General features: G+C 40.4%; 1 protein-coding gene across 1 annotated transcript in view; it reads right to left on the bottom strand.

Annotated features, from left to right (window-relative positions):
• Positions 1–654: 654 nt before the first annotated feature.
• LOC146324170 (voltage-dependent R-type calcium channel subunit alpha-1E-like) overlaps positions 655–23,515 on the bottom strand; it is a 59,889-nt gene continuing 37,028 nt past the window's right edge. The window contains exons 25-44 of the mRNA XM_084723431.1: positions 22,847–23,007; positions 21,990–22,127; positions 21,157–21,358; positions 20,402–20,566; positions 18,364–18,474; positions 18,196–18,276; positions 17,595–17,780; positions 17,364–17,455; positions 14,801–14,963; positions 14,435–14,562; positions 12,933–13,029; positions 9,518–9,623; positions 9,328–9,435; positions 9,078–9,178; positions 7,935–8,041; positions 7,616–7,778; positions 6,796–6,924; positions 6,483–6,630; positions 5,519–5,700; positions 655–4,558 (exon numbers count right to left, since the gene is read on the bottom strand). Of these exons, the coding sequence (XP_084579557.1) occupies positions 4,037–4,558; positions 5,519–5,700; positions 6,483–6,630; positions 6,796–6,924; positions 7,616–7,778; positions 7,935–8,041; positions 9,078–9,178; positions 9,328–9,435; positions 9,518–9,623; positions 12,933–13,029; positions 14,435–14,562; positions 14,801–14,963; positions 17,364–17,455; positions 17,595–17,780; positions 18,196–18,276; positions 18,364–18,474; positions 20,402–20,566; positions 21,157–21,358; positions 21,990–22,127; positions 22,847–23,007 (3,090 nt within the window). The 3' untranslated portion in view covers positions 655–4,036. The remainder of the gene's footprint in view (positions 4,559–5,518; positions 5,701–6,482; positions 6,631–6,795; positions 6,925–7,615; positions 7,779–7,934; positions 8,042–9,077; positions 9,179–9,327; positions 9,436–9,517; positions 9,624–12,932; positions 13,030–14,434; positions 14,563–14,800; positions 14,964–17,363; positions 17,456–17,594; positions 17,781–18,195; positions 18,277–18,363; positions 18,475–20,401; positions 20,567–21,156; positions 21,359–21,989; positions 22,128–22,846; positions 23,008–23,515) is intronic.

Raw genomic sequence — 23,515 nt, 5'->3', positions numbered from 1 at the left:
AATTTTTGCACTGAAAGGGGATTATTGATCGGCTGGTTCCGGAAATATGGTCTTTTCAGAGGACTCGTGGCGTTTCCCCACGTCGTCTTTCAGACACCATCACTTCCCTTTTACCTCCATTATAAAGGAAGAGATGTGGGTCGACTACTCGAAAAACGGTCAGTGATTGGTTGTCAGGATGGACAGGTGACAGGGGCGTGGGCCTCATTCATTAACATTAATTACCTTTCCAGGGACAGTACATATCATTAAACATTACTATAAATATACTAGAATTGGCCTAAAGGCTAGTTTTTATTGACCAGGTGTAAAGTTGGCGACCTAAAGTCAATATGAAAATTAAGAATGAAGTAAATTAATTAAAGAAATCTTCGTGATAATCAGAGACAGACCACTTTGAAATGTGGACACTGTTTAAAAAGGCCTTTGTGTGGTCGCATGCCAAACTCAATATCAGCAACTTTACAGAAGCATTATGAAGAAATGAAAACTGGATAAGAAAATGTTTATAATTATAATTATATTGTGTCTTACACACTTGTATTTATAAGTGTACAGTAGTTAAATTCTAATAGCCATATTATCCCCATCTAGCCTCATTTCCTGTCATCTCTGTTCTTAATTCTATAATAAAAGCATAAAATTCACCCAAAATATTAGAAAAAAAACATATATAATGTTTAAAATCAGTAACATCAGCCAATACAGAAAAGACAAGTGATCTCTCTTTAATGGTCCTTTGAACAGATATGTAAACACTTCTTTTGTTAAAGTCATAGACAGGCATCATGATTCAAATAAAATATAAATGGTGCAATAAATTAAACATGAATTTATTTTGTACAGTTTATACTACATATTTACCAGAAAGCTTCTCTATCTATGAAATCCAGGCTTGATAGGGAACTCTTCGAGTTTCGAGTTTCCCCAGGCACAGATTAGGCTGTTCTGTACAGAGGACAGACGGACATCAAGGTTCAGTCCTAGGCTGCACTGTACACGTTAAGCACGGTCCTATAATAAACTACAGGCTGAAACCTTAACCTAACCCGTGTACTGTACAAACCCTCGCAGTCCACACTTCACTTCAAAGGGAGGGTTCTCTGCTAAAATACATCTTTTTCAGTCCAGGACTTTCTATTCAGATATGTCCCGTGTTCACATTTCAGAAACATGTCAAACTCAACATATTACATTAACACAACAGCACATGATATAAATATACATCTTATTTAAGGGGGGCGGGGACAACAAATGGTGGAAAGTTGGAATGTTCAAAGATATGGACAGTGAACGCTGGGACTGAAAAAGCATCAACTCTGCCTGCTGTTTCATAATTACTCTGTTGGTGAAATCCCATTTAATATCATGGATACATTAAAATAAGAACAATCAGGCAGCTCTAAGACTCTCACGTACGTATCTCTCACGATCATGCATGTGGTAAAATTACTATAACTCCGGAGCACAGAAAATACCGTAATGTCTGTTTCTACTGACCGAAAACTTAGGCTTCAATGTGACAGAAACAATGTGGCAGTTAACATATAGACAAACCATACTGCGCCCGTGATTCCTCTTTTGTAAAAGCATCCATGTTGCATCGCACGTAAAAAGGACAGTAATTTACTCTCATCGTTTTTGTCATCACGTGAAAGAAGGCATCAAGTCCCTGGCTCTTTGTACCGGAAGAAAATGGCTTAAGTCACCTCTCTGACACGACATGGACGGTGGTTATCCAGCACAGAAATGTGAAGAGAGAACATCCGTTTGCCTTCACTCGGGCTGTCTGTCCTACACGTTGGTCTGTCGTCCATGAACAGAGCAGATGCATGTGTAATCTCCTCTGGTGCAGTCCTTGCGACGGTCTCGACATGCTGATCCTGGGTTTGCAGACACTTCTAGTCCTTCTGATTTTCACAAGTCTTCATTTTGGGTCCCAGGTGAACAAGATTTTACAAGACAATATGTTACAAATTCAGTGGTCCAGTATCCTGAGACAAAACATCTCTTATTCTGTTCAAGATCTTTTTCACACCAAGATGACACTCATTGTTTTCACACAAGGACAGAAAAATAACTCGACCATCACTAAAGGTTTTGCTCACTTTAAGGTTTGGAACTTGACTCCTCTGTTGACTATTTATTGATTCGTAGGGTTGGGCGTTGAGAACTGATTGAAGATAAGAATTGATCCCACAATTACGATTCCAAAGGAATCATTTCGATTCTGCTTATCGATTCCTCCACAAATTTCACTCGCTCTAGTTTCAGATTAAATCGTGTACTGCAAACACTGACCGTACATCGACCTGGCTACCTGTCCGCCCCTCGAGACATGTGAGTTTAATGCCTGCATGTCTTCCCGTCTCCTAATACATCTGTCTTATAAAAGTGTGAGTCTGCTATTATTCTCAGTTAACCTACTCAGCCACTGCTAAGATACTTGACTGGTAGGTGAAAAATACAAATTATGTGAATAATGGCAACAATCACCTGCAATGTAAAAAAAAAAGTTAAGAAAACTTCAAGACTTCAAGGCAACTGCTTCCAGTAGATTTTTGACTTTTGTATCAAACTCAAACTTGTGAGTTTTAAAATAAACTAAACAAAGTTTTATTTAAATTTACTTTTCTCCTTTAGATAAACTTGAATCTCTGATTTTTTAGAAAGCCCTCAAAAATTATATTTAAAAAAATTGTTCACAGTAAGCTGTGAAGCTGATTTGTCATTATTTGAAGGCTTGAAAATTATCTAAAAATATTAAATTATTAATCATTATTCACTTAAGTTTTACTCAACAGTTTTTGAAATACATTTTTTGGGGGGTTTCTAAAACTAAAATCTAAAAGGTTCAAGTTTATCTACAGAAGAAAAGTAAATTGCCTAAAAAAGTATTAGCTGGTAAAACCTTTTCAAAACTTAAAAGTTTGAGCTGACTAAAAAATCTATTTAAGTAAGTTGCCTTGAAATTTTGAGTTTTCTAAACTTTTCATAGCAAATGCTAAAAAGGCTTTACAAGGATGTGAAACTCCTCTGTGGTCACAGTAAAGTAAACCCCAAAATATTCAAGATACCAGAACAAAGACCACCATCATTACAGTTATCTAGCTAATGTGAGCTTAGTTCAGTGCTTCCGATGGTTACATGTATCTGTGGTAATTACCATTTAATACAACTCAGCTGTGAAGAATGTAGGACACTCAAAGAATTGTAATTGAGAATCATTAAGAGCCAAAATCGGTAAGAAGAATCAGAATCGTCGAATCCAAATGATACCCAACCCTACTGATAAGTGACTCTGTAATGCCCATGAACCATGTGGATACTCTTGTTGTAAACAGGAACTGTGTTATAAACTGGCAACATCTGTGAATCTGAATCACCCCGTTTCACTGCTAATCTTCTAACTATGCACAGTAAAGACGAAGAGCAACCCTCTCACACGACCTCAACATAAGATCCAAAAGCTGAAATACATTCATCGTATTACATTTTTTTTTTTTTACATGCTACCTCTATTTTCACCTACACGAAAAACGCACTTCTTGGATTCAACGAGAGGTTTGGACACCTTGGATCGATGTCTCACCACATTTTTGTTCAAATAACAATCAAAACACTAACTTGTGTGGGAAGGCTTGGCAACACTTGCCTGCAGTGATCTACTTATAGTTCAGCCAGTCTCTGCTGTTGTCTTGATTTGGCAAATTTTCTCTATTGAGAGCGCACGCACACGTAAACACACGCCCATGTCCACGCACGCACAGAAGCCTCCCTCCTGCTACACCAACACCGACACACACACACACACACACACACACACACACACACACACACACACACACACAAGAACAGGTTGCACACAGACACTCAGGTATCCAGATAAATAGCAGTTCAGTCCTGCCTGTAATGCTACTGGTGCTGAGAGAGAACGTTCTCAGAGTCACAGAGGAGCTGAAACCTTGTGGTTTCATGTGGAACTTCTCTGAGGTGCTCTGTCCCTCCGTGCATCCTCTTTATCTTCATCTCTGTTTTAGCAGCGGTCATCCTCGTCTGTGTCACTTAGCAGCTCGCTGGCTCCGGCCGGACTCGTCTGGCCCAAATGCTTCCGGAAATGCCCGTTAGGGACCTGCCACGAATGTCTGAGCTGAGGGGCGGAGCTTATGGCGTTGGCTCGGCCCAGGCTGGTCGCCATGGCAGTCTCAAAAGTAAGGGTGTCCTGCCTCTCGCCTGCCTCTCCGCCGCCGACGTCCTCGTGGAATGGGAGGTAGGGCTCCGAGATGTAGCGGTGAGGAGATGGGTGGCTCGGCCCTGAAACCTGACCGCCCTCTTTGTCAGCTCTCCACGAGGTCTCCGTGGAGACGCCAGGGCCATCCTGAGGCTGGGTCTGTCCCTCAGAAGCGCTCACCGGTGTGGGAGAGGTGTGGGCTCGGCAGACCAGAGGGGAGTAGGAGATGTACGGCCGTGGGCGAGAGGGCGTCTGTGGCAGCTGGCGCCGATTACGAGGAGTGCTGGAATCTGAGGTTGAATGGGCAGGACTGTCTGAGGTGTTCACCTGCAAATAAGACAACAGACAGGAAAGGACTGTTATACAAACCTCAATTCCAAAAAAGTTGTGACGCTGTGCAAAATGTAATGATTTGCAAATATTTTTCTACTTAAATTCCATCGAGTACAGTACAGACAATATATTTAATGTTCATACTGATTAACTTTATTTTCACTTGTAAATATACGCTCATTCTATATTCAATGCCTGCAAGATTTTCCAAAAAAAAAGTTGAGATGTTGACACACTTGAACTCTCCTTCTCCTTCTTTAGACTACAAGACGTGACATCCATTATTTCCAAAAACAATGTTAAATGTGGGCTTGATCAGACCAAAGCACACTTTTCCACTTTGTGTCAGTCCATCTCAGATGAGCCAAAGAAGTCAGTGGGGTTTTTAATGCAGTGCAGGGGTCAAAGGTCATAGGCTTTCAATGTTGGTTTTCAGTCTTGCCTCCTACATGCAGAGATTTCTCTGGATTCTCTGAATCTTATAATTATATTGTGGACCCTAATTCCTAAATTCTTTACAATTGCATGCTGAGAAACTTTACAATACAAGTACAAAGATCTCCAAATCATTGCATGCTGTTTTTACTTAGTTGTTTAGTTCCAGTTGTTCTCCTCCTTCTGCAGAAGAAACAGAGCACTGCTGGTTTTTGCTCCCTTATTCAATTTGCAGAAACGATAAAAAAGACACACACATCCTAATGTTCACTAGAATGGGCGCTGGATCAAAAACATGACAAGCAGAGTTGAAACAAATAGCTCTTGTAGAAAGGATTTTTACTACCAGAGACAAAGGAACGTCATTGCCAATAAAAATCCTTTCTACGGGCGCTATTTGGTGTGCAAATCCTTTGTTTCGACCCTTATTGAATTTGTACGATACAAAGCAGCATGACTTTGGGTCACAAAGACGGAAACTGGTGCTTTCGTGTGTAATTTGCCTTGCTGTTCTCCTACCTGTCTCTGTAAGGTGTGCGTGCGTCCTTCACTCGGTGAACGGGACCGTCTCCTTTCGCATGATGGATCCCGACTGCGCTCCTCAGAGTTGCAGCGGGACACGTCAGGGGACAGGAGGTGGCGCCGTTCCTTAGATCGCCCTCTCTCATGACTGCTAGTTTCCCTGTGGTTCATTCTAGGACCTTGGTATAGGTGAAGATTTCAGTTAGTCAAAGAAAAAAGTTTTAAAGAAATAAAAGCACAGCAGTTTTAGGTCAGAATAAATAAGAAAAACATCCTGTAAATACAAAACTTGTTACTTTATATAAATTATACCAGTTAAAAGGCCCAGTGAGTATTTTTGTCACCATATAATTTACAGGTAGAATGACATTTGAAGGAAATTGCAACAATTACTTATTCAAATACTTTCAAATTTATTAATAAGTCAAATATTTATATCAGCATACTAATACAGTGGTCTAGTATTACTCCCAACAACCTACCAAACAAATGAAACACTTCAGGGGCTATGAAAATTGTAATTTCAGTAAATAATGTTTTTAATGTAGATTCATTTTGGTTGTTGATTCAATATAAAAACAACTCAGTATGTAATGAGGACTTCAATCCTTCACTCAAAGGTTACTGCCGCTTAAATATGTTGACTTTTTATGTTAAAGTCAGTTGTGATGATTCAAAAGTAGTTCAATTCATGTAAGAGCTTAACGGATCAGTGTGTTCAGGGTCTCTCTTTCACTCCTGGAGGGGGAGAGTGAGACCAAGTGTTTGTGTTTGCAATCTGCAAACTCACCACTAGATGCCACTAAATTCTCCACACTGGTCCTTTAAGGGTTGCAGCAGATATTATACATGTATTTACTTGTAGTTTTGCCTGGCCTTCAAAACTTTAAAACTTATAAACAACACGAAACACTGCTATGATGAATATGTATCAGGAGGTGTTTCAGTAACGCGATACGACCTCTGTAGCTCCTCTGTCGGGGCCTGTATGAGTCGTCAGGACTGACTCTCTCCAGAGAGTGTTGCTCCTGCCAGAGGCCGTTCACACACTGGTCTCCGATGGTGGAGAAGGAGCGCTTCATCAGCTTACTATCTGCTGACATCCCCGGCTACACACACATCCAGCAACCAGAGCAGAAATCACTTAAACAACCATGGATGTAAACACTCACATACATACAGACATATGGTATATAATATTTATCACATTATGTGCTGAGCAAACCCTACAAACGCTATAATGATTATTTTAATGTGTGGAAAATCTTTATTACCTGTGGATCAACAGCCAGTCTGGGCATGGAGGACGCTCTGATAGACGCCGTCCTCTGAGGTGATTTAATAACTGCTGGGTCCTGCCTGGCCTGCTGCATCACCTGGTTATACTCCACTACTTCTTGCACCTACCCAAATACCACAGAGAAAACGAAGGCTTTTAGAATCAAATAATGCGATAATTTTCTGAAAATGTAATAAAATATGCACTGAAGCTGAGAGTTTAACAAACACTGACAATCCGAGTCAAATGTTAGTGTTTTCAGCAGTCTAATATGACACTAACAGCATAAATTTTATACATACTTTAAATTTGTGAGAGAAAAAAACAACATTATCGGTAAATGACTCACCTGAAAGGTACTACAATATCTGTAAAAAATGTTATTACAACATCAGTCAGGACATTTTTATTACATTATTGGTCAAATGTTGGGTTTTTACGACTTTTTCAATCAGGTTAAGCGCCTTCCTTCATTACATTTTTATATTTTCAGGAAATTATTACATACTTGGGTGCTACAGGGCTGGTTGTTTCTCATTTATTTCTCCTTCAGAGTGTCAGGAAGACATGTTACTGAGTCTCTGAGCTCACTTAAAGTATACTATTTTATTATTCTCTCATAGCTGTAAAACAAGACTTAAAAATCACATATCTGGGCTACTTTCCACAAGGTTATTGCATAATTGACTGCTGATGGATTTTGCTGACCTGAAGTTCACCTTCAGCCAACTTTTCTTTGACAGTGCATTGATTATGCAGAACGAATGTGTAGATACTTCAGTTTTCTCAACACTACAGTACATGCAGGTGGTTACCAGTGTGTGTAAATGATGGTGGTGGTGTGGGTGGATGTAAGGGTGGTAGGGTGGACCGTAGTCGTCCTCTTCCTCCTCCTTCTCCTCCCTGGAGCGAGACAGAGGCTGCAAGAACATCTCTTGAGGAGAGATCGGGCTGAGCGCCACAAAACCTCCTCTGGTGCTGAAGGAGCACGAGAGAAACAGAAAGGGCAAATGCATTACAACACTGCACATGAATAAATTATATTCAGTTATTGGTGAGTTTTCTATTCCTACTAGCATAAATAGGCACAAACAAATGAAAATAAGGAGAGGAAAATTAAAGTTGGATATTTACAGAGCAGATCCGGCACTATGCCTGAGGAATGAAAGGGATTTGGCATTGCATAGGATTTCTTGAGGGAGAGAGGAAGCATCCATACGCTGGAACATAGGAGCATGTTTCTGTGTGGAGAGAAACACACAGGGAGAGATGGGAAATTAAAAAAGGCTACAAATACACTCCTATAATTACTGAAAGCACTGAAATAGCACTGAAAGAAAATGACGACCCATTGTAGATGGCCTCTCTGTTTTACAGTTCACATCTAATTTAGGATGATAGCACAGTCTATTCAGTTTCTTAGTACAATAAATACATAATTTAAAGACTGACTGTGTTTTTGTATGCACACGTCTCAGGATACATTTTAAAACAAACAGATAATTATGCAACATAAAAACTGCTTAATAAAAACTATAAAATTACACATAAGTGGCTGCTGAGTGCCTCGTGGGAATACATGTAATATTTATTTGTCATAATACACTGGAAAAATTAAAGGGATAGCTACTTATCAAGAGTCAGTGTATTTACGTACAATAGTCCACCACTTTGGAGACACAGCAGGGGCACTGGTGTGGAGAGCTAAACAATGTACTGCTGTGGAATCAATATCAGTTTAATTTTACACTATATTTAGAATATTTTCACCGCTCTGACTTTGCCGTCAGACACCCTTTTCCAATGAGAAGCCACTGTTATATAAGCCAAATATCACTCTCCCCAAAGCCACCAAACTCCACAGGAAAAATCTGTCCTTTTAGCTCACAGAACACAGAAGTCGCTGGTCTGCTGCTTCATTGATCTGTTATTCTGTTTGTGTTATTGTGTGACTTTGGTGTTTTAAAAGGCTAATTCAGATTCACTGAAGTCACAAAATAACACAAACTAAAAGATAGAAAAGCAGTAATGGACCAGTAATCCCTGTTTTCTGTGAGGTAAAATGACCATTTTTGCCAAAGGAGTCTGGTTGAGCGAGAGAGAGAATGATATTTGGCTTAAGTAAGGGCAGTTTCCTGCTGGTACTCCTGCTGCTTTTTCAGACTGAGGGTGTGTCGACCGCCGTCTACTGTGGGTAACACACTGACTATGGATAAGTACATGGCACAACCTCATTTCAAATAATCTGAATTGCCCTTTTAAGTATAAGAAAAGCACCTGTTCCTCCAGTTGCTGTCTGAGCTTCTTGGCCTTGCTCTGCTTGTAGTAGTCCATGATCATCATGGCGGCATAGATCTTCCCAATGGTCATGTCACTGGCTGAAAAAGGAGGAAGCAGAAACCATCACACCTCGGACATGACCCTTCAAAAGCATTATCAAATGATAAACCATTTACTACTGTGACTACTGTGGCAACAACAATTTATATCTTTCTTTTATTTGATATATTAATGAGTGTGAGAGTGCCTTTATGAATGGGAACCAGTAGGTCCAGTGACTTCTGAGAAAGATGAGGCCAGATGACACTAATCTCCTTCTGCAGGTCCAGGTCCATCTGATTTCTGTCCTCCCCTCCTGAAGACAAAAAGGACATAACCATTAAGCATTTTACATCACAATAAACGTGCGTCTGTGAGTTTGCGATACGCAGACGAACCTCTGGCGATCTTGATCTCCAGGGCGGTGCGGATGAGGGCCATCAGGGTGGAGGTGAAGTGAACGGACATGTCCTCGTCCACAGGCATGTTCATCAGGACGAGTCTCTGATGGTACCAGAGAGAGTGTCATCGTCAGTCACAACCCAGCACACTAACAAACAAATATATAACCTATCACAAAGCAAGTGGAAGCCCAGAGCAGCTGTGGTGGATCATAAAGATCATAAAGTCCTAATAACTTAATATTCTCATTATCTCAAGAGTTTTGTTACATTTTTCTTTCTTTAATCTAAGCCTGCTATCCTCAAAAAGGTCAAAGAGACTTGACAATATAAAAAATATAATAATGATAATAATTACCAGCGAGTTTGACTAGTCAATCATATATCTGTTAATGAGATAATTAGACATTAAAATTCAGATTTCAGGGCACTTGTTTAAAAACTGATGAGCAACCACGGTCTTTCTGGGTGTAAGTAAAACAGAGATGTTAAGTTTCCACTGTTAATAATAATTTCATATAGTATAGTTTCATTTGTTTAAATGAAAAGAACTACTGATGTACAGAAGGACAGAAAGAAAAGTAATTATCCAACACATCTTGTTTTGAGACACAAGATCCAGTAATTATTTTATGATCAAAAGAAAACCTGTTTTGACAACTTGTGACAGTATGTCAAGACCAAGATGTAACAAGAAAGAATGTTGTTAACACTTTCTACAAAGGTCATAATGTCTTATAAGCACATTCATAAGACATTATAATGCATTAATAAGCATCATACAGCTACTAAAAACACTATACAGCGCTGTCACTTAGTCTTTTTGCTTCATAATGCATCAGATATTTTTACTGGGAAACAGGTCTGGACTGCAGGCAGGACAGTTTAGTGCCACGGAGCCGCCCTGCTGTAACACATGCAGTGTTTGTTGACATCGTCTAAGTGAAATAAACAGGGACGTCTCTGAAAAAGACATTGTCTGGATGGCAGCATATGTCGCTCCAAATCTCTTTCTCTGGAATCTCTGAATCCCTCAATGACATTATGGATTGTAGAAGCAAGATTGAGCATCACACAACTTTTCTTATGTTGCCTCATTCCCACTTTTTTGAATCTGCTGCAGACAATCAATTAAAGATAGGTTGAATAATGCATAATGTACACCACTTACATTGATTTATAAACCTTGTTATAAGTTGTCATGCGTGACTATAAATACATTATAATGTCTTGTACATGTGCTTATAACCCATCATACACATAACTTAAATACAAAGTGTCATCACAATGTTGTTTTTGGGATCTCGATTCTCTCTGTCTCCTTCTGTCCTTCTGTAAAACAATATATGCTGTTTATCTAGTTCCATGAAAGAAGGTAAAACTCACACAATACGTCATCAGAGATGGAGCATGCTTGCAGGCTTATGCACACACAAACAATACACACATATTACACAAAGATGTAACATTGGGCTATGGCAGGAGGCACATGCAGACAGGTAAATGTAAGAAACAGAGAAGTAAGTTATGAGACATGAGAACATTTGACAGCAGACACGATTTAGCATGTAGATGTTTGACAACTCTCTGATTAATGCTCTCTAACAGGCTCAGAAAAATATACTCCACCAAGACTCTTTCATCAGATAACAGCAAACAGATAATGACGTCTTATTTTTTCGGCCAAGATGCAAAGCAAAACAGGCAAAATCATTACTGTAGCGCTAATCATCTGCCAGTGAAAAACTTAAACTGTTTCAACAAGCAAATACTCATATATCAACAGAAAAAATGCCTTGCTTTTCCAATGTATGACACACAAAATGAGCTTTTACAGTGCTTGTCCTCATTGATTACAATATGGAGGCCGTGCCTGTTGGTATCTAGTGTTCAGTCTACCTTATATGCCAACTTGGAGGGGCATTTCTTGCCCAGGCCTAGAGGTGGCGACATGTTGGTCAACATCTCATACATGTCAGTATAATGGATACGACCACTGGGGGCGCCAGGTAGCCATGAAGATGGGGATGGGAAAGAAAGAGGGGAAAAGAGGGAGGGAGAGGAAGAGGGCAACGATGTTGGAAGTGGAGGAGAAATTGAATAACGGTGGAGGAGTCAGGGAGTTTCGCAAGGAGTGGAGGAGGAAAAGAGCACAGGAGGAGGGGTGGAGGGTAAAAAAGTGGATGGAGGAGATACAAGAGAAAGGATTATTCCAAGGCGTCACGCAGGAGGAGAGAGCAAAGTAGGAGAAATAAAACAGGTTGTATTCTTTCTATGCTGCCATCAGGGCATAGAAATCTGGGAAAGGAGAAAAACCTCGGACAGGATGAGCAAAGGAATGACAGCCTCACTGGATCTGGTACAAATATCAGATACTTACATTGTGTAGCCGTGTGTGTGTGTGTGTGTGTGTGTGTGTGTGTGTGTGTGTGTGTGTGTGTGAGTGTGTGTGTGTGTGTGTGAGTGAGTGAGAGTGCTAAAAATATCTCTAAACCAGATCCAAAAGGTAGAAAGAGACAGGCGTCCCCCAAACTGCTAATAATAATCGCATCAAAAACAAGATATAGCCATTTTAAATGTATGTTCAGTCTTAGAAATAAAGGTGCTAACTAGAACCATAAAGGGTTCTTTGGCTTGTCCCCATAGGAAAAGTCTTTTTCCTTCCTTGAAACCCTCTCATAGAGTTGTTCCTTGAACCCACCGTAAAGGGTTATACCTAGAACCATTTGGTTTCATCCTGAACCCCTAGGGGTGGTTCTACAGAGATCCATTCTATGGTATAATGGTTCCACCCAGAACCCTGTCTGGGAGTTCTATCGAAACATTTCCACCCAAGGTGCCAACAAAAATAATCCTTTTTATATTCCATGGGTTTTATCTAGAACCCTCTATTGAGAACCCTTTTATATTCCAAGGGTTTTACCAAGAACCTACTTAAGGGGTTCTACTGAGCACTCTTTTATATTATGGTACAAAGTACCCTTGATGAAAGAGTTCAACAATCCTCGGAGAACTCTTTTTTCCAAAATGGGTTCTTTGGATGAAAAGTGTTCTTAATGGAACCATTTGTCTTACAAAGAACCTTTTACAAACCCTTTATTCAAAAAGGGATCTTCAATAGCAAATGGTTCTTGATAGAACCCCGGCCCTCCAGGAAGGAGCTCTTTTGGAACCCTTATTTCTAAGCGCGAATGATCACTTATAATCCTGACTGAGGGACGTCCTGTGCCTTAGTACCCCGAGACCGGAGTGTCGTCATTCTTTGACCCGAGTAACACACCCCTAAAGGTCAAGCAGGGCGGCGACAGCTGGTGAAGGGAGGGAAACGAGGGATAGGAGGAGGTCAGGAAGGATCCCACATGGAAGAGGCAGAGTGGGGAGGGGGGGGGTTGTTGACATGGGGGAACCAAACCTTGCATGCCACCCTGTGCGGGCAGTTCTTTCCAAAGCCCAGGGGAGGTGAGATAGTGCGTACAACTTTGTACATCTCCTTATAGTGGATCCTACCACTGGAAAGAACATACATGTCTTTAGTTGTGTATCATTACAGCCTGGAAGTCCACAAGAAGGCCGAATGAGACCCAAACGGAGGCTCTGTCCTCTCTGTTGTCAAAACAGCAGGTTTAAGACATCTTAACATTTTGTGTGTTGTCTGTGTACATGTTCAAAAATACTTATACAGTACTTTTCTGCTGGCTGGTGAAGTTTTTTGGGTAAGATGATCAGCATAGACAGTAGAAGAAGTAGATGGAGCTTTCGGGACTGAAAAATAAAACCAGTGCAGAAGTTAAACCTGCGTTCTTTTCAGCGGCCAGGAGGGGAAGACTCCACTGGTTGCAAAAAGAAGTCTGACTGTATAGAGTCTTATGCGAAAATTACCCTAGTTTTCACTTGATTTATGACCTCAGTAAACAGTTTCCTAATAAGTTTATTGTGTCTATTGCAAGTTTTACGATTGCTTCAATACATGTTGTTCATTTTGTGAATTATGGTCCAATTTAGAATAAAATAGGCAATTAAACAAGGTATGCTTTAGGGCGGGGACACTGTGTAAGGTCATTCTTCAGTCAGTCTACTTCTTGCTTAAAATATGTTATTAAACATTTTAGTGACTCTTCAGCTGTAAACTGAAAAAGATCATGACCACTCAGGCTGCCATTATTTTCTGCTGAAAACAAAGCACCACCCAAGTCACAGTGCGTCACCCACAAGCTTGACAGTCGCTGCTGTTGGAGAAAAACAAGATGTGGCCTCCATAACACCAACCTCGAGGCTTCGGGACCAGTGGCGGCTCCGTCCACTTATTCTACTGTCGGTGGTTATTTGAAGTGGGGTAATCTGAGGTAATTATTGATCATCAGTCCAGGGAACAGGGTGGAGCACCAGCACGGAAGCCACACAACGTACTATTGTGAACAGGCTCAGCAACAAAATGTATTTTTGCCACCTAAAAAAAGCAACATTTGGCTTATATAAGAGCAATTTCCCCTCAGAATAGGCTGTCTGATGGCAAGATGAAGCAGTGGAAATATTCTGAGTATAGTGTACACTTAAACTGATATAGATTTTTTTGGGTGGATCTTTTTTATGTGGATGAAATACCTTTTGTTGTATTCCTCTCCAATTCTCCAAACAGGGGGTGTGCCAACTGCCATCTACAATCCCACTTCAAAAAATCCAAACTATACCTTTAAGCTTGCCAGACAAATACCTCAATCCAATATCCAATATTAGACACAGTGCCAGCTGTGGTAGGTGTGAATTAATAAGAACAAGTGTAATAATAAGTGTATTATGGAGTTTTTTTCTGTTTTCATCATTAAATATCACTGAAAACTGTCACATTTGTATGTACACACCTGCACTATTGATAAAATGTACATCGATGTAGCATAAAGACAGAAAGACACTGACCAGGCGGCTCGATCATACTCCCCCCAGATCCGGACAAACTCATCCAGGTGATGTGGACCCAGGATGGATGAGTCTCTGGTCAGATACTCAAAGTTATCCATGATCACAGCCACGAACAGGTTCAACATCTGGGCAGAAGGCAAACAGCAGAGGACAGAGGCGTTTATTATTATGAGATGAAAGGTGCTTTATAGAGGAAATATCAGCTTAGTGCTCAAAATATAAAGAATGGCTGCTTCTCCTGAGATAACACAAAACAAAAAATATGAAATGTCAAGTTTATCTCCTCGACAGGGACACCAGGTCAAAACATTACAAAAGGCGCTGTTGCTGTAGTTCATTCACACTCCAGTTTCCTCGTCTTACCAGGAAGGAGCTGAAGAAGATGAATGAGACAAAGTAGAAGTAGGCGAAGTCGGAGCCACAGCCCCCCTCCGGGTCGGACGCCGGTACTGCTGGGTCCGTCTCACACTTCTGTCCCCCTAGACACGATAACATAATCTCCTGCCATGACTCCCCTGTGGCACTCCTAAACACACACATTACACAACATCAGGAGGAGGAGGAAGAGGGGTTGGCTACGTCCAGCTCACAGTTTATTCACAGTCGCATCTGCCATCTGGAAGGTGCAATCAAAGCATCAAGACTCGCACCGCTCACTTCAGAGACAGACTGTACATGCTCCAAATGTGAGACCTATAATTGTGCAGTCTAATGCACACATTTACAGTACGTTCTGTAGGCAATAGTGCTGACTTTTAAATGTGTGTAAATGGTAGTGTCAGTGTTATTTACAGCTGCTTTTATATTTTGGTTCTGTTAGTACTGGAAGTGCCACGAATCCAGCGAGTTATTATCACATTTAAATGTACAAATAAACACAATATCAACGCGCAACATGTGTGGAGTTAGAGAGGCTGGTAGACATCTTTTTTGGGAATTCTGTGGGTCATGGGATTCCTATTGGTTTCCTGCAAGATGGGAGTCAATTTCAGTGTTCATCACTGGAACGGGATGGGACAAGAAAAAAACGTCAGGACAGGGGCCGGCGGTATTGGAATCATAATAACAACCACTAAGTTTTTATATGTAAATATGCTGTTCTAAAATAAAACAAAAACACTATTTTCTTTATTTTGAACACAATGCTAGTCGTTCTATTGTCTTTTTAAATTATTTTTTTCCCCACTCTCCTCTCTGCTCTGGTGCTGATCAGTGCATGACGTGTGTGGACTGAAGATAGCTGGGAACAGCATGGGAGTGAAAATCCACTCCTGTGTCACACCGTGTCGCATTGTAGTTTGCGTCACACTGTGGTTTGCGTGTTCTCCTTGTGTTTGTGTGGGTTTCCCCCGGGTGTTCTGACACAGGACAAGAGTTGTTCCCAAGGTGCTGCACAGTGGCTGTCCACAGCTCCGAACACTCAGGATGGGTCAAATGCATAGGGAGTATAATAAACAATGAGCAAAGCCTTCATGACGTCACCCATATATTTTTGAAAAGCTCACATTTTGGTGGCTCTGGCTGTCGCCATCTTGGCAGTGCTTGACTCGGCTGACTCCTGGTTAATCCAAAAATGGGCGAGCAGATGGAGCGTGCATGGAGCTGAGGTGCCTGAATGAACCAGCTAGCCATCTGTGACGGTACCCACCAGTCACTCAACATGGGCACACCCTTAATCATGTATAACTTTAAGCCTTAATTTAACTTAAACAGGTGAGTGATGTAAAAATTCACTCCCAGTGCATTTGTGATGGATGGGGTTGTTATCTATGGAGATCAAAATTGTTTTTTTGTAGGCTGTACACGTTTATTATTGCTGTATAGCTTGTCATGGTTTGGGATTTTGTTTTATTTTTCTTACCTTTCCTCTTGTTTTGTTGTTATATTTCCTGCTTTGTCTTTATTCATCACTTATTAGTTTCACTTGCCCTTCATTAGCCCTCCCCAGAGTATTCAGAGTGTGTCGCCCTCATGTCTTTGCCAGTTTGTCTTTGTATGTTTAGTCAACTGTTCCAGCCCACCCCACTGTTTTTTGGACGTCCTCTTCATTTGTTGGACTCTCTGCATGTTCCATGGATTCTGGATTTCTTGTCCACCCCCTTTGGATTTGTTCGTGCCTTTTTTGTTTGTCTTTGGCAACTTCTCTTCTTTAGACCTGCCAGTGCCTGACCTCAGCATAAACCTTTCTGCATACATTGACTCTTTTGTGCTAATAAATCGTTTGAACCTGCACCTGCTTTCCGTCTAGTCTGTATTTTGGGTCCATTCTCTTGTCTTGTTTTGTTGGCCCACTTGAACATTTTGGTAAAGTAGGGCATTTTAATACAGGGGTCTATGGAGATTGCCTCGCTGTTGGAGCCAGCCTCAACTGGCCATTCGAGGTACTGCAGCTTTTGGCACTTCTACTTTGGCTTCATTTCTCAGCGTCAGAAGTTCCCGCTCAGTTAAATGGAGAGAACAAATTTCCCTCTGAGTATCAATAAACGATAACTTAACTTTGGTCTAGACAGCCATTTCATTATTTAACCCACTCAGCCTTTCATCACCAGATGTAAAACTTGCTAAGGAGGTAAGTGGTACACTGCAGCATCTATCACCCCTTGACACTCAGTGGCCTCTTGGGTACTTAGAAACCAAAGCCTTACTCTTGAAGCCTAGCAACACTATTCAGACAACATTGAGGAAATGTGTTATTTAGCTAACTGCGTGTAGCAAATCATGTGTCGTTTGGATCAGTGCTGGATCTCAAATTAACTGAGACACAAAGACGTAAACTACTCTGGAGTACTGAAGCTAAGCCACTGGATTTAGTGCTGAGTTTTAGATTGGATAATGGAATAGCTCCAAGCAATTGTTTCTATGTTGGTCTGAAACAAAAAAGTCCAAAGCTACCTGAAGAAAAGGACTGAGGCTCAAGGTATCCTACCTGAATAGTAGCATCAGAGCACTGGAGAAGGTCCTGAAGTTGTTGTGCTGGGTGATGTGAGTCTTGTCATTCAACTTAATGTTCCCAAACACCTGATTTAAAAAAAAACACACACAAAACAGATAGGGCATGATGTAAACACTGTCACTCTAAGATTCTGGATAAAACTGTAGCATGTTAAACACCAACTCCAGAGAGAGGCAGATTTGATCACGTGTCTGTCTTCCTAACCTGCATGCCAATGATGGCGTAGATGAAGAAGAGCATGGCGATGAGCAGGCAGACGTAGGGCAAAGCCTTGAACGACTGGACAAAAGTCCACAGGAGGATCCGGATGGTGTAACCTTGTCTCAGCAGTTTGATCAGACGCGCTGCTCGGAACAGCTTCAAGAAACTCATGTTGAACTTATCTACAGACTGATGCAAGGACACAGGAGAAAGGAGGGAGACAGGTGTTTACTGGTGGTGGTGTTTATAGGAATTCAGTATTAAAGGGCTAGTGGGGGGGTCTTGCATGAGGTACTTATCAAAAGACAGTGTATTATCTACAGTAGATGATGCCGGCAGTTTGGAGAAACAGAGAGGTGAAGCTAAGTAATGTACTGTTGTGGACATGGTCAGCTGCAAAATGTATTTTAGCCACTTATAAAATGCCAGCCTAAAAAAATGTCAATATCAGTTTAAGTTTATTTTCACCCCTTTACTTTGCAGTCATGCAGCTTTCTCTCTGTTTCTCCAAACTGAGGGCGTGGTACCTCATATAACCCCAGTTCAAAAAATTCTGAACTATTCCTTTAATGTTCACATAAACACACGGTGTTGATAATGTTACCTGCAAGTCCACCACAATCTCTGTGATGCTTCCCAAAACAGTGATGAAGTCAAAAATGTTCCATGTGTCTCTGAAGTAGTTCTGTAGAAACGGGAAAAATGCTTTGAGTCATTTCTAAAGGGCATCTTAAATCCACATCCAGGCTGCATGTTGCTCTTTTTCTCTCACCAGAAAGCCAAAGGCCATGATCTTGAGGATGCACTCGACAGAGAAGAGAACAGTGAACGCTGTGTTCAGGTGCTTCAGTACGTTCTCATATGCCGGCGGAGCAGAATAATACTGAAAATAAAAAGGCAGTAGGGGTTGAAGTACTAGAAAAAGTAGTGCTAGAAAGTTTCTATGAAGATCACATCTATAGTGCGTTATGGAGCGGTCATTTTGAATTATAATGCATTTATAATGCTTTATGACTACACTCATAAACGCATATAATACTAATACTTTATGATACACTATATCAACAGTCATAAAATATTATAAATGTGACTTATAATCAACTAAAAGTTCAGCTCTGTTGGATGGATGCTCTTGACCAGTTATAACACCTTATAACTATCTATACTCACCTATACACACCTCAGCAATCAACCGTGGTAAGAAATCTTAGTGTGCTATAATAGTCCATGCAGTAAACATATAAATAAGGTATCAATGTATTTGTTCAGTAAAATGAAATACACATTGATGCAGCTATAATAATGCAATAATGAATTTTCATGAATTTAAAAGAATCCATAATGCATCATAAGTGATTATCATGTAACATGCCATAATGCAGAAAAGTAAAGACCCCAACTCATTGTTTCCAGCCCATGGTGAAAATAAAACTGTTTTTTTTTCTTACTTTGAATATGAATAGGTTAGAAAAAAGTCAGTTGCTGTACACACATATCACCTGATTTTTTATTTTTATTTATTTTTTTATTTAGAGCTGAGATTTCTGTCACAAGGAGTTTTTTCAAGACATGATGTCTTTGACTTTTTTCTTTGATATGGATTTCTGGGGGCTTTGATTCCCTGCCTCACAAAAGAGACCAAGAAACTGCTGTGTGTGTTGCCTTCTACTCATCCATTCCTAAAGTTAAAGACACATTTTACATGTAATTCTCTCTCTGCATTTTTGCATCTTACATAATAATTACTCAATATCACAATGATGTCTGTATATATGCATCAGTGTTTATTACCTTGTGCATGCATGTATTTTTTCTTCTCCAATTGTGAAAACAAATAGAGTGGAGAAAAGAATAAAAAGCTGCATTGTTTTACACACATTTGAGTTCCTGACTTTACAGGTTATATATATGGAAAATTTAAATACCTGTTCCCTTGGCATTCTAAAAGGTAACCGAACAGGCCTGATGTAGTGTAAAGCATTATGCTTTATGAGTGTAGTTATAAAGCATTATGAATGCAATATAATTCGCTATGAGTGCCCCCCCACACACGATACACTACAGATATGATCTTCATACAAAATGTTACAGAAATCTGCAGTATGAGTGGGATAAAAAGTGGAATATTCCCCAAAGAGCTCACTGCAGCATAACCTCATGATACCAGTGTGATATTAGTGTGAACTTCAGGCCGGCACCCTGCAGATCTACAGGTTGATGGAAGATTCCTCCAGACCCATAAATAGTCCCTCAGTCTCTGCACCTCTCATCTGTCGCACTATAAAAGGAGTCATTCCTCTGGGGGCGGCAGCCACAGTTAATGAGGTCATGCTAAATAGCAGCCCCTGGACATTATAGATCAATATTTAATACAGGCTGAGTCACCCCGCGTCTGTCTGTCTGACTGTCTGTCTGTCTGAACAACCAGCACAGCCCAAGAAAAGGCCAGTTCAGGGAATAAATAGCGGTGACATAGGGGTGGAAAAAACACTAAAACATCAGTCGATCCAAATGAAAACATCACAGTGTGTTGAGGTGGTGGACAGCCATGTTTCTAGTTAGGAGTGACACATCTTGGTTTATTTTAAAACCGAAGTGTTAACAGTCACAAGTTCACGACAGAAAATGTTGCTGAGAAGCAACATGAGGTGAGTTTTTCCAATCAGAAAACAAGCATATGCGGGAAACGTCACGTCACTTTTAGGAGTGAGATGACAGATGTAGCTAATGGCAGAAACTGACACACCAGATGTTGTTGTCCTCTCATTCTGCTCCCACTAAAATCTACAGTTGTTCTGTGTTTTCCTCACCTTCATCATCAGTACAATAGTGTTGAGAGCAATCATGGCCAGCACGGTGTACTCAAAAGAGGGTGACACCACAAAATGCCACAAACGGTACTGGAATGTGTGCCGGTTTTGCGGCATGTAACGGGTCAGGGGCTTGGCACTGATGGCAAAGTCTATGCACGCTCTCTGAAATACAAAAAACAGGAGAAAGTGGGAAAGAAGGATACTGAAACTGTAAAAAACACAACATACAATATAAATATCCACCTTAATGACAGGGTTCTTTTTGTTTGTTTTAAACTCTAAAGGAAGAAAGGAACATTTTCTGCAAGAACATATAAATTCACAAAGATAGTTAAATGCTGTTTACACCTGGTATTAACACGTGTCCTGGGTGATCTGATCACAAATGGAGCCCCCCCATGTGGCATCCACGTGGGGGGCCAAATCACTGTAATGATAATAATGTGTTTGGTCTCTCTTGCCTGACAATATCAGCAGCTGATGTTTGTGAACACAGTATCTGTTTCACCTAATTTCACCACTGGAAAAGACTAGACTAAAAAAGACAAAAAACATCACAGGATTTTCAGGGTTGTTGAGTGAACTTGAAGAAGCTTTGCAAAACAGCTACTGCAAATTATTTACCAGTCATGCCTTGTATATTAAGCATTACAGCAAATGCAATGCATTAAGTTATTTCTTTCCTCATAAAAAAAATCACTGTCATTCGCAGCATCGCTCACTTGCCAACATTTAGCAACTGTTTGTCTAACCTCATTCTTTTCCAGGCTGCACTCCTCCATCATCTTATCCCCCTGCTCCTGGAAGGTGATGATGATGAGAGCCACGAAGATGTTGACGAAGAAGAAAGGAAAGACGACAAAGTAGATGACGTAGAAGATAGACATCTCCATCCTGTTGCCGTGGCTCGGACCTCTGTCCTCCTCTGTCACGTCCACCGAGTGCTGCAGAACCCTGCGAGAACCAGAGACAAAATGCTAACTAATGCTAAAGCTAATGCTTGAAACACAAATCTTAAAAGCTTGAGCAGCGGCAATTTTACTGTACCTTACAATTTTACTGTAACATACCCACTGAAAATACATCAAACTGCTTAAATCATATATAAAATCCCATATTTGTGCAGGATTATTTCCCTTTTTTAATTTGTAGAGGTATTAAAAAGTAGCTATTAATTTTGTCAGAAACAGTTTTGAAGTATTTGTTCACTGGGCTGAGGGTAAAATGTCAATTTGCTATTTAGAAGAGGAAATCATTTTAATTTATTTCTATAGCAGCAGTCAATTAACGAGGATTGAAACCACGAAAACCCTCAAACATTGTCAGTGAAATATTGGTCTAACCTTACTGTGGAATAATGAATGGCAAAATCTTTGTTAAGTTAATCACATCTATTATATTTCCTTCATCAAAGGTCAGATTTGACCATTACCAAAGAACCAGCCAGATGTTAAAAGGTTATAATGCTCATAAAAGCTAATGAAGCCTCTACAAATGGAAAATGATACGCGGGAAAGCTCCTGCTGAACTTCCTCATCCAACATGAGAATTAGAGCTCATCCCCTGCTTCCAGTCAGACACTCACTGAGGCCAGCCCTCTCCGGTGGAAACAGTGAAGAGAGTGAGCAGAGCCCAGATCACGTTGTCGTAGTGAAAGTCGTGTCTCTTCCAGTCTCTCCTCTTCATCTCCTTCTTGTCCTTCCCATAGTCAATGTAGTAACCCCTGGAGAAGAAGGAGGACATCGGGTACGACACACAAAGTTGTAACAAAGAAAAGCAGCAACAAAGATACATATAATAAGGAAAATGTTAAAAAATAATTAGAATGATGTAGAATTTAAGAGGATTTTGTAAGATTTTCAACAGCTTTCTCAACTTTAGTGTCTAGTTCAAGGAGGATACGGTGCTCAAAACAAATCACAGCTTAAAAAGGAATAAATGACTGCATGAAGGATGGAAGAAAAGAAAGAAGGAAAGAAGGTAGGACAGAAAGGGGAAAAAAGGAAGGAAAGAAAGATGGAGGAAGAGAAGGAAGGAAGGAAGAAAGTAAAGAGAGACTGGTGGAGAAGAAGGAAATAAAAAGAAAGTAAGAAAAGAAGGAAGCAAGGAAAGTGGACTAAGAGGAAAAGGAAGAAAGAAAGATGGAGGTAAAGATGGAAGAAAAGAGGGAAGACATAAGGGGGAAAGAAGAAAGTAAGAAAGGAAAGAAAGAAAGACGGATGGAAAAGTAAGAAGGAAATAAAAAGGAAAGAGGAAAGGAACAAAGACAAGAAGGAAGGAAAGCAAGATGGAGGGAAAGAAGGAGGAAAGGAGGGTAGCATGGAAGGACAGGAAGGAAAACAGAGATATGGACAGAGAAAGAACGAATAGAAAAAGGAAATTAAAAAAGAATGAAGAGAGAAGGAAAAATACTAAATATTAGTGTAAAGTAAGGAGTATTACTGGCAGTCCTTCTCTGTGTCCTTGGAGCTGTCGGTGCAGTAGAAAAACTTCCCCTTGAAGAGCTGCACAGCGATGACGGCAAAGATGAACATGAAAAGCTTGTAGACGATCAGGATGTTGAAGACGTTTTTCAGAGACGTCACCACACAGTCAAACACAGCCTGGAACAGAGACACACACACACACACACACGCACACACACACGACATGAAACGTGTAGTGAGATCAAGGATGAGGTCAGTACAGTGTGTGACTTCTGATTCACAGAACTGTTTATTTATTGAGTCAGAGTTATGGCTTCATCACACTGTAATGCAGTTATGCAAGTATGTATTTTTTTTGCAAAGTTTTCCTGGTGTGTTCGAGTTCATGTGGTAAAAATCAGACATTTAAGCTCAGACAAGAGACAAGAGTTTTCATTCACAATCCTCACTAATTTTCAATTCTGTACAATCCTGTTCTCGTACTTTTTGTCGTTGTTGTAGTTACTTCTAAAATCATAGCTGAGTTCTGAGCACAATTTGAATTAGTATCCAAACTGCATTTTTATAGCCACCAACGCTATCTGATCACAAACATGTCAATGAAAACTGTAACAAAACAAATGAAAACAAAAAAACAAAAAAAAGAATTTCACCAGTTAAAAATGTATTCATGGAGATTTAATCA

Source organism: Lutjanus erythropterus, chromosome 7 (genome assembly GCF_056507025.1).
Source record: "Lutjanus erythropterus isolate fLutEry1 chromosome 7, fLutEry1.hap2, whole genome shotgun sequence".
NCBI lineage: Eukaryota > Metazoa > Chordata > Actinopteri > Lutjaniformes > Lutjanidae > Lutjanus > Lutjanus erythropterus.
Note: the sequence above shows the minus strand (reverse complement) of the source record. Positions and strands in the feature narration are given on the sequence as shown.